General features: G+C 47.4%; 1 protein-coding gene across 4 annotated transcripts in view; it reads left to right on the top strand.

Annotated features, from left to right (window-relative positions):
- LOC134359616 (netrin-G2-like) overlaps nt 1–8,562 on the top strand; it is a 139,693-nt gene extending 131,131 nt beyond the window's left edge. For 3 of the 4 annotated variants that reach the window (XM_063073110.1, XM_063073113.1, XM_063073109.1), the window contains 2 exons: nt 4,992–5,126; nt 7,800–8,562. In XM_063073110.1, coding sequence (XP_062929180.1) covers nt 4,992–5,126; nt 7,800–8,020 — 356 coding nt within the window. In that variant the 3' untranslated portion in view covers nt 8,021–8,562. The remainder of the gene's footprint in view (nt 1–4,991; nt 5,127–7,799) is intronic. The other variant, XM_063073111.1, reaches the window with a different exon arrangement.
- The last annotated feature ends 4,157 nt before the right edge of the window (nt 8,563–12,719 follow it).

Here is a 12,719-nt window from a genome sequence, read left to right as displayed (position 1 = left end):
CCGCAGTTCTGATACCTTCACCTGTGTCTGACAGAGCATTTTATGCAGTGACCAGTCAGTCAGTCTATGTGAGGGTTGAACTGTGAACAGGCTCTCTCAGCAAGGGCTCAACAGGAGCGCGGAGGAAGGGCTGTCCTGGACTCAACGGGTGAAACGTTTGCTAAGATCTCCCGCAGGTTCTCTGGCCCTGCCATTGTTTTCTTTTGTGTGTAGAACAGTTGCTGCTGTTTCTTACGCCCCCGTGTTGACAAAGCTGTGTTGACAAGTGTGATTGAGAAGGAGAAGAGAAATTAATTTAAATACCCCAGTCGCAGTAAAGCATTCCACAATTAGCGTCGAGGCCGCGCCCTGCTCTCCAGTCGCTCCGGCACAGTCAGTCTGCGCGGCTCAGTCCCCGCCAGAAACTTCTCGTCCGCGGCGTTCCCCGGACAAGGGTACAGAGAAAGTGGGGACATCCGGGTTTCCTCTTGCTCGGTTACATTCGATCTTGGCAGCTGTGACCAAAAGCTGATCAGTGCTCAGAAATTCCTCTGTTTAACTGCTGAAAAATAAGAGTGTGGTAAAGTTAATGTTTATGCTAATACGGCAAAGAGCAATTTTACGCATGTTTCGGCGTAGGTATTCTGTACTCGTTTTGGTGTCTGGGTTTGGATGTTCCATGGTCCAGTCTCCATCTCCCTTTCAACATTTAACTTTGTCCTTGGCGAGATTTTCAGCCAGGTTGGACTAGGTACCGACCACCGACTGGTCACTGACAGAGGAGTCCGTTTTAATTAACCTAAGTCCATATGACATGGGAGCAGAATTAGGCCATTCGGCATGCAGAAGGTTACTCACACTACTCTGGCACAATAGCCAGGCTCATCACTCTCACGCTTTACTGGTCACAAGGAATACTGTCTTTTCCTTGCATCTTCCTTGCAAACATTGACGCTGACTTCTGGCACCCATTTATTTAAACAAATGGATGGCAGCCCTTTAGATATCCAGCAAGGCATTTGATAAGGTGCCCCGTGCAAGGCTTATTCAGAAAGAAAGGAGGCATGGGATCCAAGGGGACCTTGCTTTGTGGCTTGCCCACAGAAGACAAAGAGTGATTGTAGACGGGTCATATTCTGCATGGAGGTCGGTGACCAGTGGTGTGCCTCAGGGATCTGTTTTAGGATCCCTACTCTCCGAGATTTTTATAAATTACCTGTATGAGGAAGTGGAGGGATGGGTTAGTAAATTTGCTGATGACCCAAAGATTGGGGTGTTGTGGATAGTGTGGAGGGCTGTCAGAGGTTACAGTGGGGCATTGATCAAATGCAAAACTGGGCTGAGAAGTGGCAGATGGAGTTCAACCCAGATAAGTGTGAGGTGGTTCATTTTGGTAGGTCAAATATGATGGCAGAATATAGAATTAATGGTAAGACTCTTGGCAGTGTGGAGGGATAGAGGGATCTTGGGGCACTCAAGGACACTCAAAGCTGCTGCGCATTGACTCTGTGGTTAAGAATGCATACAAGTGCATTGGCCTTCCTCAACCGTGGGACTGCGTTTAAGAGCCGAGAGGTAATGTTACAGCTATATAGGACCCCACGTGGAGTACTGTGCTCAGTTCTGATCACCTCACTGCAGGAAGGATGTAGGAACTATAGAAAGGGTGCAGAGGAGATTTACAAGGATGTTGCCTAGATTGGGGAGCATGCACTATGAGAATAGGTTGAGGGAACTCGGCTTTTTCTCCTTGGAGCGACGAAAGATGAGAGGTGACCTGATAGAGGTGTATAAGATTATTTCAGGCATTGATCGTGTGGATAGTCAGAGGCTTTTTTTCCCAGGGCTAAAATGGCTAACACCAGACGGCACAGGTTTAAGGTGCTGGGGAGTAGGTACAGAGGAGATGTCAGGGGTAAGTTTTTTTTGTGCAGAGAGTGGTGAGTGCGTGGAATGGGCTGCCAGGGACTGTGGTGGAGGCAGATATGATAGGGTCTTTTAAGAGACTCCTAGATAGATATATGGAGATTAGAAAAATAGAGAGCTATGTGTAACCCGAGGTAATTTCTAAAGTAAGTACATGTTCGGCACAGCATTGTGGGCCGAAGGGCCTGTATTGTGCTGTAGGTTTTCAATGTTTCTATACCCAATCACAAACAAGAGAAAATCTGCAGGTGCTGGAAATCCAAGCAACACAGACAAAATGCCGGATGAACCTAGCAGGCGAGGCAGCATATGTGGAAAAGTCCTGCTGAAGGGTCTCAGCCCGTGAAGTAGACTGTTTACTCTTTTCTGTAGAAGCTGCTCGGCCTGCTGAGTTCCTGCAGCATTTTGTGTGTGTGTTCCTTTAGGTATCATTCATTTTGAAGATTTTGCGTGCGGAATAGATGACAGGGTGTGTCAGGCTATAAGCGCGCCCAGGGACCACCTTATGGAAAGTCGGCAAGGGAGCCAGGGGTGATGTGCCCTACATCGGATCTGTAATGTCTATGGGTCTCACATTATTGGCCTCAGAAAGGCTCAGGGATCGCGCTCCCACGGGTTAACCTTTGCGCTAGTCTCGGGCTCATTCCAGTTACGGGGGCTGCTGACCCTCCGGTCCACAGGACCAAACCTCATCTATTGGTCGGGCAGTGGCACAGCAATTGGCCGCATTGCCAGCTTCCCCGAAGTGGGTCATTCAGAGACCGCTCTCACGTCCGTCCCGAGACCTCATCAGAAGCTGCCGTCAGCAGAACCCGGCTGGAAGTCTGCAGGCCTCATCCAGGGTAGACAATCGTCCTGTTTTAGGAGAGACAACATGCTGTTGCAATCTGGAGCTAAAAAAAAAAGACAAACTCCCGGAGGAATTTAACGGGTTAGACAGCATCTGTGGAGAAAATAGTCTTGAAAGAATAGCCAGGTGAGCGGAAGGGTGGGGAAAGAGATTCAAGTTTGGAGGGACGATAGGCATATGGAGGAGGGAAGAATGGGAAGAGCGACAGTGGCTGGAAGGTGTTGAGCGGAGGCAACGAAGGGCCGTAGAAGACGGAATCTAATAGGAAAGAAAGTGGAGGTGGGTACGGTGTGGGGACATTAGCGGAGGGCCCCCACTGGGTGGGTGAAGATCGAGTGGGTGGCGAGGTGGAAAGAGGGGATGGTTGGGTGTGGGCGGAACGATCTGGGCAGATCAGAAGGAGAGAATAAAGAATAGAGGGGGCACGGGTAGACGATTCACTGTTCATGCATTTTAGATGGTGAATTATATTTCTCAGTGAAAAATTGACTGCCCCAATGAACCGTTTTTAATACAACGTTGGCAATCGATATCTCTAACACAAGAAGTTCTGCAGATGCTGGAAATCCGCAATGTGCTGAAGGAATTCAGCAGGTCTGGCAGCATCTATGAAGAGGAATGAATAGTCGCCATTTATTCCTCTCTATAGATGCTGCCTGACCTGCTGAGTTCCTCCAAGATTTTGTGTGTGTAACCAATATCGCTGTCAGGTAGTGACTGGTGTGAACCGCCAGCCTCTCGTAAGCCTGGGGGCGGTGTGCCCTCCCCTTGTAAATCCAATGTGAGTCCCCGAGCTTGGCGACACGCTGTCACCCGCCCCAGTTCGCGGGAACTTGGCTATTTCTGCCGGTCTGATGGAGAGCGACCGGTTCTGGCGATTCTTCCGTTGTCGCCACGAGGCAACGGAACGGGTGGCTGCAAACTTCACGGGAGAAGTCCGGCACCAGAGAGCAGACGTTTGGAGTGAGGCGTAAAAACTTTCTCTGACGAAGAGCAGTTTCTCCCGGAGGGTGTTTGGGATCTGCAACGCACCGCTTGAGGGGTGGTGGAAGCAGAATCTCTCAAAGCGTTTACCTGGAATGGGTAATATCACTGAACCAACAAGACATTGAGAACAGTGCCGGCGGATGGGATTAGTACAGAGGGGTACCCGAATCCGAATCAGAACCGGGTTTACTATCGCTGACATCTGTCGTGAAATTTGCTATTTGTGGCATAAGTACAGCGCAATACGTAAAAATGCTGAAAGGTCCGGCCCTGATGTCTCCAAAGATGCTGACTGGCGTGCTGATTGAGAGACCAATTCGACGAGCACCAACCGAAACTAGCGGGATCTCCCAGTGGCCACCCATTTTAATTCCACTTCCCATTCCCATTCAGATACGTCTATCCATGGCCTCCTCCACTACCGTGATGAGGCCACACTTAGGGTGGAGGAACAACACTTTATATTCAGTCTGGGTAGCCTCCAACCTGATGGCATGAACATTGATTTCTCGAACTTCCAGTAATACCCTCCCTTCACCTTTCCCCATCCCCTTGTCCCTGTTCCACCTTATCTCCTTGCCTGCCCATTACCTCCCTCTGGTGCTCTTCCCCTTTTCTTTCATCCATGGCCTTTTGTTCTCTCCTATCAGACTCCCCCTTCTCCAGCCCTGTATCTCTTTTACCAATCAACTTCCACGCTCCTTATTTCATCCCTCTCCCTCCCGGTTTCACATATCACCTTGTGTTTCTTTCTTTCTTTTTCTCCACCTTCCCCCTCCCCCTCCCCCCTCCCTCTCCCTCCTCCTCCTCACCCCCCCCCCCACACCTTTTAAATCTACTCCTCAGCTGTTTTTCTCCAGTCCTGCCTGAGAGTCTGGGCGGAAAACGTAAACTATTCTTTTATCCATAAATGCTGCCCGGCCTGCTGGGTTCCTCCAGCATTTCGTGTGTGTTGCTTGCAGGGGGGATTTGAGCACGGGAGATAGGGAAGAAGGAGGGGCACCGGGAGGAGGTGATAGGCAGGTGAGGGCAGAGTGAGAAATAGACAAAGTGGGAAGGGGGATGGAAAACATTTACTGGAAGGAGAAATAAACGTTTATGCCATCAGGTTGGAGGCTACCCAGGCGGAATATGAGATTTTGCTCCCTTTTTCTTTTTACGCCTGAAACAGCCCTGTACTGGGACAAGTTTGAGGAAAGTGTGTCTTGAATATTCCCTGAAGTACTAAAATGTGTTTTTTAAAAAACAGTATGCAACTGCAATCAACACGGATCGAGGCACGATCGCTGCAATGAGACTGGACACTGTGAATGTAGGGAAGGAGCAACGGGCGTGAAGTGTGATGATTGTAAACCAGGATTCCACTGGAGACAGGGCTGCTTCCGTGAGTAACCGTGGCTGTAGAGTTGGAAGCATTGCGGTGGGCCATTAGCAATAATCTCAACCCTGACGCATCCGAGACAAGCTGCTGAAGATCATTAAGTGTTCCCATGGCCAGACCCCAAGCAGGTCGAGAGACAGTGCGAACCGAACGCGGGCAGATGGAACAGGCGCTGCCCAAAGTTAACCTGAAGGGAAAGAAACAGGGCAGATGTTGGAACTCTGAGACAAAGTTAGAAAATGCTGGAAATGATTAAAAGGTCAGGCAGCATTAGCAGAGGGAAGATCACTCGACTTTTTAGCTCAATACTCTTCCATCAGAACTGGGAAAAGTTAGAGATATTGTGGTAGAATATTGAACAGTACAGTTCAGTACAGGCCCTTCAGCCCACAATGTTGTGCCGACCTTGTAACCTTCTTCAAGATCAATTTAACTCTTCCCTCCCACATGGCCCTCCCCCTTTCTATCATCCATGTGCCTAATAAGAATCGCTTAAATGTCCCTAATGTATCTGCGTCTGCCACCACCTCTGGCAGCACGTTCCATGCACCCATCCCTCTCTGTGTTTAAAATCTACCTCTGGCCTCTCCCCTATACTTTGCTCCAATCACCTTAAAAGTATACCTTCTTGTATTAGCCATTTCTGTCCTGGGAAAGAAAAAGTCTGGCTGCCCACTGGATCTGTGCCTCTTATCATCTTGACCTGCTCTGTCAAGTCACCTCTCATCCTACTTGGCTCCAAAGGGAAAAGCCATAGCTCTCTCAACCTAACCTCATAAGCCATGGTCTCTAATCCTTGCAGCAACCTGGGAAGTCTCTTCTGTGCCCTCTCTGAAGCTTCCACATGCTCCCTATAATGAGGGGACCAGAACTCAACACAATACTCCAAGTGTGGTCTAACTAGAGTTTTATGGAACTGCAACATTAACTTGTGGCTCTTGAAATCAATTCCTTGACTAATGAAGGCCAACGCACCATACACCTTCTTAACCACCCTATCAAGTTGTGCGGCAACTTTGATGGCTCTATGGATGTGGACCCTGAGATCCCTCTTGATCCTCCACACTACTAAGGATCTTACCATTAACCCTGTATATTGTCTTCAAGTTCGACCTTCCAAAGTGTATCCAGATTGAACTGCGTTTGCCACTTCCCAGCCCAGCTCTGCATCCCATCAATGTCCCACTGATCCATGACAACCTTCTACAGGATCCACAACATCACCAACCTTCGTGTCATCTGCAAACTTACTAACCCACCCTTCCACCTCTTCATCCAGGATATTTATAGAAATCACAAAGTGCAGGGGTCCCTGAGGAATACCGCTGGTCCTGGATCTCCAGGCGGAATATGCTCCATCTGTTACCACTCTCTGCCTTCTTCAGGCAAGCCAATCCTGAATTTTTCGGAATCTGAATTTTGAATTCTGCTGATTTCGCACAGCCATTCTTCCTGATTTTCTGAAGGAGCCTGCCATGGGAAACCTTGACAAACACCTCAGAAAAATCCATATACCCCACATCCACTGCTCTACCTTCATCAACATGTTTTGTCATGCCCTCGAAGAATTCAATCAGGCTCGTGAGGCACGTCCTGCCCCTCATAATGCCATTATGTCATGGGATGAGGCAGGAGGGAAAGAGGGGCTGTGATAGGAGCGACTTGTAACTTCATTGAATTAACTATTGTAATAATATACTACCTGTGAGGACCACGAGTAGCAGCAGTGCTATTGATGGGTAGGAATGTAATAAAACAGTACTGAGAGTATTGACTATGAAAGAAAGAAACTGCATTGCATGGTTTATTCTTGTAAATACATTTTTATTGTGATTTATTATGACTTTGATTTTTTTAAAAATTAGTACCTCCACCAAAACAGCCCAAACTTTATAAGAAAATAAAAGTGCCGGAGTAAACCAGTTCTCTAGACTCACCAGCAGGTGGCAGTAACGGTTACACACAGGTCTCTTCTAACTGGTGTCACAGTAGCAGCAGCCAAATTGAAATGTCTTGGGAAAATGCACTTGCCCAGTATAATTTCTGGGGGGAGGTCAGAGGGGTTGAAATCACTTCTTAGAACTGGAGACACAAGAAACCCCAGATGTTGGAATCTGGAGCGATACACAAAGCAAAAGCTGGTGAAACTCAGCGGGTCAGGCAGCAACTGTAGGGGGAAATGGGCAGTTGATTTTTCAGGTTGAGACCCTTCACCTGGACTATTCATCTCCTCCAGCGTTTAGGGTGTTGCTGCGGATTCTGGCGTCTGCAGTCTCTGGCGTCTCCCCCCATAAATGTTCAACTCTCTCAGTCTCCACCTTTATTTTTAAATTTAATTTTAGACGTACAGCACGGTTTACAGGCCCCTCTGGCCAATGACCTCACACCGCTCAATTACACCCATTAACCCACAGAACTCTGTAATGTGGAGCGAAACCCGGAGCAGCCGGAGGAAACCCATGCAGTCAGAGTGAGAACGTACAAACTCCTCACAGACAACAGTGAGAATTGAACCCTGGCTGCTGGGGCTGTAGAGCAAAGCACTAACTGCTACAGTATCGTGCCACCCGCTTTTGTGTGCGGCTCCTGCTTCCTGAAATAACAGTTTTAAAAGTTTCAACCTCACTTCCCCTCAACCCTTCCCGATCTTAAAAGCTGCCCTTTTGTCTCCCTCAGCAAATATCTGCGACAATGAACTCCTGCTGTGCCAGAACGGCGGGACCTGCCGTCAGAACCAGCGCTGCCTCTGCCCCAAGGGCTACACCGGCGTCCTGTGCGAAAGCCGCAAATGCGACCTGCAGGACGAGGATTGCAACGCGGCGCCCGTCTCATCCCTCGGCCCGGGCACTGCCCTGCTCTACGCTCTCACACTGCTGCTGGTGGCTGCATTCTCCTAGTCAACGGGCGTCTGTGGGTAAACTTTAGGCCCAGGGTGTCCAGTCTGCTGAGGCGCTTCAAGAGCGGGAGGGCTCCTGCGACGACTCCGCGCCGCACCAAAGAACGGGCCACTTTCAAAGCTCCATGTTTCTATTGGTGGTGATGATGAGACTGTACAAGTTGACACGTCTGTACCGTATCCCACAGTGAACATTGCTCATAATCCGTACGGGGAGGGGGGGATTGAACTAAAACCCACTATTATGGCGAGTAACTGCAGAATGGACTCTTCAAAAATTTGCTGCATAATCCAATTTCATCTATTGTCTAGATGTACCAATGCCTAAAACACTAGTGGCTGCATTTGTTTGCAAAATACCAGTTGGATGGGTGGAATTGGCTGAATTTGCAACAAGCATGGTTTAGAGGGTGCGAACGGCTGGTGATATAACATGCCGCGCAGTATTATTATACCAGGTTCAACACTTCTTTTGTAGAAATGGTTATTTTTGCTCTATGTTAACATATTATGGCATTTTATTATACAGTGACAACAGAGTAAAGTGACTTGTTACATCATTGCTCAGCATTCTATTGACTTGTTACATCATTGATCCGCATTCTATTTTTTGCCCTGAAGTTTTAAGACCAGACTGACTCATGATCAAGGAAACATAACCAGGAGGAAATTAGGGTGAGGTAGAGGTTTGAAACAGAGGGAGAGGGGAAAGAGAAGCCCATTGCATTGGCAAGTCTATTTGCAAAGTGGGAGTGCAATTTTCCCACAGCCAAAATAAAATAGGGAATACAGGAAATATTCAGGAGGTTGGGCAGTGGCTGGGGGGGGGGGCATGATAAGCAAATTTAATGTTTCAGTTCAGCGATTGGGACTGGAAAAAAGTTAAAGCTGGCCACTTCTGTCAGTTTCTGTCTCATCACAAGAAATGTTCTTGCTTTAAAGACTTACTGCATCACCACTGTCTTTTGTGAAGGTGATCCAGAATTCGTTGTCTGCATTGTGGCTTCTAATTCATCCCTGGCCCTCAGAGAGTCACAGCCTCTGTACTGACTCTGCTAGTGGGCAAAATTCAGCCCCAGGATGTCTGGCCTATCCAAGCCCATCAGGATCTGAGGCTTTTTTGATGGCACAGTGGCTTTGTAATGGGAGGGTCACTTGTCATGTCAAAGGGATAAGCAGTACTAGCCTTCTAATTCACAATTTTTAGCTCACAGCTCTGACTGGCAACTATGAACAGGAGAACACAAGGAAAAGGGGCATAAACCAAGATGGCCCCTCAACCCTGCTCTACTATTCAAACTTGGCCCTAATACCACTCTCCGGCTCCCTGCCCTTCATTGAATCTCCACCATGAATATGTTCAGTGACTCCAGCTCTACAGCTCAATGAGGTAGAGAATTCCACAGGTTCCATCACCTTCATTATGTGCCATGTCTATGACCATGACTGCTCTTGGCAAATTCTACAGAAGTGGTTTTCCATCGCCTTCTTCTGGGTACTGTCTTTACAGGATGGGTGATCCCAGCCATTATCTTCAGAGACTGCCTGGTGTCAGTGGTCGCATAACCAGGACTTGTGATATGCAGCAACTTCTCGTACGGCCATCCACCACCTGCTCCCATGGCTTCATGTGACCCTGATCATGGGGGTGCCGAGCAGGTGCTACACCTTGCCCAAAGGTGACCTGCAGGCTAGCGGAGGGAAGGAGCACCTTACACCTCCTTTGGTAGAGACGTATCTCCACCCTGCCACTCCACAGATTTGTCTTTGTCAAATAAATACTTACTGAAACTTTGTATGATTCAGAAACTATGCAGCCCAGTTCCAGAATTCCCCTCCCCCCCATGGGGGGGGGTGTTTCATCCTCTCAGTCTCGACCCTGTGAAATCAGATTTTAACGCTTATCTCTCGTTCTTCGGTACTCCACTGACCAACGACAAACTGCTCAGCCTCTCTACATATGTCAGCTTCCTATCAGAAGCCTGAAGACACACACTCAGCAATCCAGCAACAGCTCCTTCCCCTCTGCCATCCGATTCCTGAATCGACATTGAATACTACCTCACTATCCTTCTATTTGTTTGCTCTTGAACTACTAATTTAACTATTTGATATACCCACTGTAATTCAGTTTTTTTCTGTATTATCATGTATTGCACTATACTGCAAATTTCACAACGTATGCTGGTGATATTAAGCCTGATGCTGAACGTTCCAGGCCAGGTATCAACCTAGTGAACTTTCTCAGCATCACCCCCACCCCCCAGTAGAAGTATATCCTTCTTTAAATACAAAGATCAGAAGTGTTACTATTGTCTAGCTGTGGTCTCACCTACACCCTGTAAAACTGAATCACACCCTCTCTTCATGTTTCTTGCAATACAGACCAACATCCCATCCACGCTCCTAAGTATTTGCTGGAGCAGCACGATAACCTCTTGTGCTTTGTGTATTAGGAACCACAGATCCATTTGTAACACATAGTTTAGTCTCACCATTCATAAAATGAATTGCATTTTCACTCTTCTTTCCAAAGTAGATGACTTTGGATTATTACATTACACCGTTACCATACTACACTCGCCAATATCCTGCCCACTCATTTATTTATGTATATTGTGTCATTAACAACTTCTATTCTCCTCACAAATTGGTAACTCAATTACCTATATACCATCAGCAAATTTGGCTAAGTAGTTGAGGCTTCAGGACTGACGCCAGTTGCATTGTGGCTGGTTGTCAATCTGAAGATGACCCCCTTGTCCTAAGACTTCTGTTAGTTAGCTACTACCATCTCTGCTAAGACACTACCCAAAATCTCTACACACTCATCTTGTGCAGCAACCATCCTGTTGCAATTTATTGAAGTTCTTCTGGAAATACAAATGCGCTCCGCCTCCTGATATGTCTTTATCAGTCCTGTTTGTAACAGCCTCAGGAGAATTCCTGCATATTTAACAAACAGAAGTTGACTTGCTCACCCGCTGAGACCAGTGACCCAACAAAAAAAGACTCCTGGGTGAAACCAGTTTTCCTTCCCACACCACCATCCTGTCCAGCCACCAAGTAACTTTACCCGTTAAGATTATACTTCATTTTTTCCACTACGGTGTCTGGCTGTTTGAACAGGCACTGGCCAAGCTCACTGTGCTGTACACCATGGTCGCCTTGAGCCCAATATCATCTGCCTGCCTGAGCAACCCTTTATACACAGAATCACAGGTCTGTTCGACGAATGACACACACAAAACACTGCAGGAACTCAGCCAGTCAAGCAGCCTCTATGGAGAGGAATAGAGAGTTGACCTTTAAGGACAAGACTCTTGCAACTTCCATGCGAAGCAGGAATTATCCACAGTTTCACCAATGATCCTACACAGACCAGAAAAGGGGGACACCTCAGCGAGAGTCAGTGTGACTGATTCATTACTATTTAGCGTCACCATGAATGCTGATGAATTTGGTGCTTAAATAACCAACTCAGAAAGGACCAGGAAGAAAAGTAAAAGTCTGCATTTATGGATCACCATTCAGTGCTTTGCAATTTTAAAGAGCTTTACTTGTTTTTGAAGTTTAGTTACTACTGTAATGGAGGAAACCTACTACCATTGACCACACAGTAAGCTCCCAAAGGCAATGAAGTGATAAGTGTCAGGTAATCTAGTTATGCAAGTGGTAAATATTAGCCAAGAGAGCTGGGAGAAGGCTACACCCGTCAGAACAAAGACAACTCCTGGCATTAGAGGGGACAACAATATTGAAAGAAAATGAGATTCTGCTTTCCCTTTAGTGTCCAAAAACAGATGGACCCACATCACTACTCATCCTGTACCTGGTTAAGAAAAACACTACATAGCAAATCCCAACAGAACTGAGGCGTGGAGTGGGTTCCCAATGTGCGTGCTCATGGCATTTTCTCAAAGAGAAGGTGCAGAGCAGGGGTTCCCAACCTGGGATAAAAAAAAGCTGGGAATCCCTGGTGTAGAGAATGGCTACAATGGTCTCCGCTTGCAGAATAAATCAGCAAACCCCTGCCTGCACTTCCTCACCATCATCCCCCTGGGTCAGCGCTCCACCTCTGCACCATCTGCCACAAGTGGGACTTCCCAGTGACTAAACATTTCAATCCCAGTTCTCGTTCCAGTGTCCCATGGCCTCCTTTTGTGACAAGGTGAGTGGACGAGCAACACCTTACATTCCATCTGGGTAGCCTCCAACCTGATGGCATGAATATTGATTTCTCTTCTGATTAACAGATTTCCTGCCCCCTCCCACCTTTCTCTATTCCCCACTCTGACCTTTACCTTTCTCCTTCCCTTTTCTCCTGTGGTCCACTATCCTCTTCTATCAGAATCCTTTTTTTCCAGTCTTTGACTTTTCCCACCCACCTGGCTTCACCTATCACCTTCTTGCTAGCCTCCTTCCCCTTCCCCTCCTTTTTATTCTGGCATCTTCCCCCCTCCTTCTCAGTTCTGAAGAAGGGTCTCGGCCAGAAACGTTGACACTCCATGGATGCTGCCTGACCTGCTGAGTTCCTCCAGCATTTTGTGTGTGTTGCAATGAGTTTTGTTTAAATTCCCGATCTTTGATTCTGCAGTTCTCTAAATCCCAACCATATATTAATAGCATTCTCTTGTAATCACACAGACGATATGAATTCCGAGGTAACCTCAGGAGGCGGTTTAAATAAGAATAATCCC

The sequence above is a fragment of the Mobula hypostoma genome, chromosome 21 (assembly GCF_963921235.1).
Source record: "Mobula hypostoma chromosome 21, sMobHyp1.1, whole genome shotgun sequence".
NCBI lineage: Eukaryota > Metazoa > Chordata > Chondrichthyes > Myliobatiformes > Myliobatidae > Mobula > Mobula hypostoma.
The sequence above is the reverse complement of the archived record's forward strand: the minus strand, read 5'-3'. Positions and strand labels throughout refer to the sequence as shown.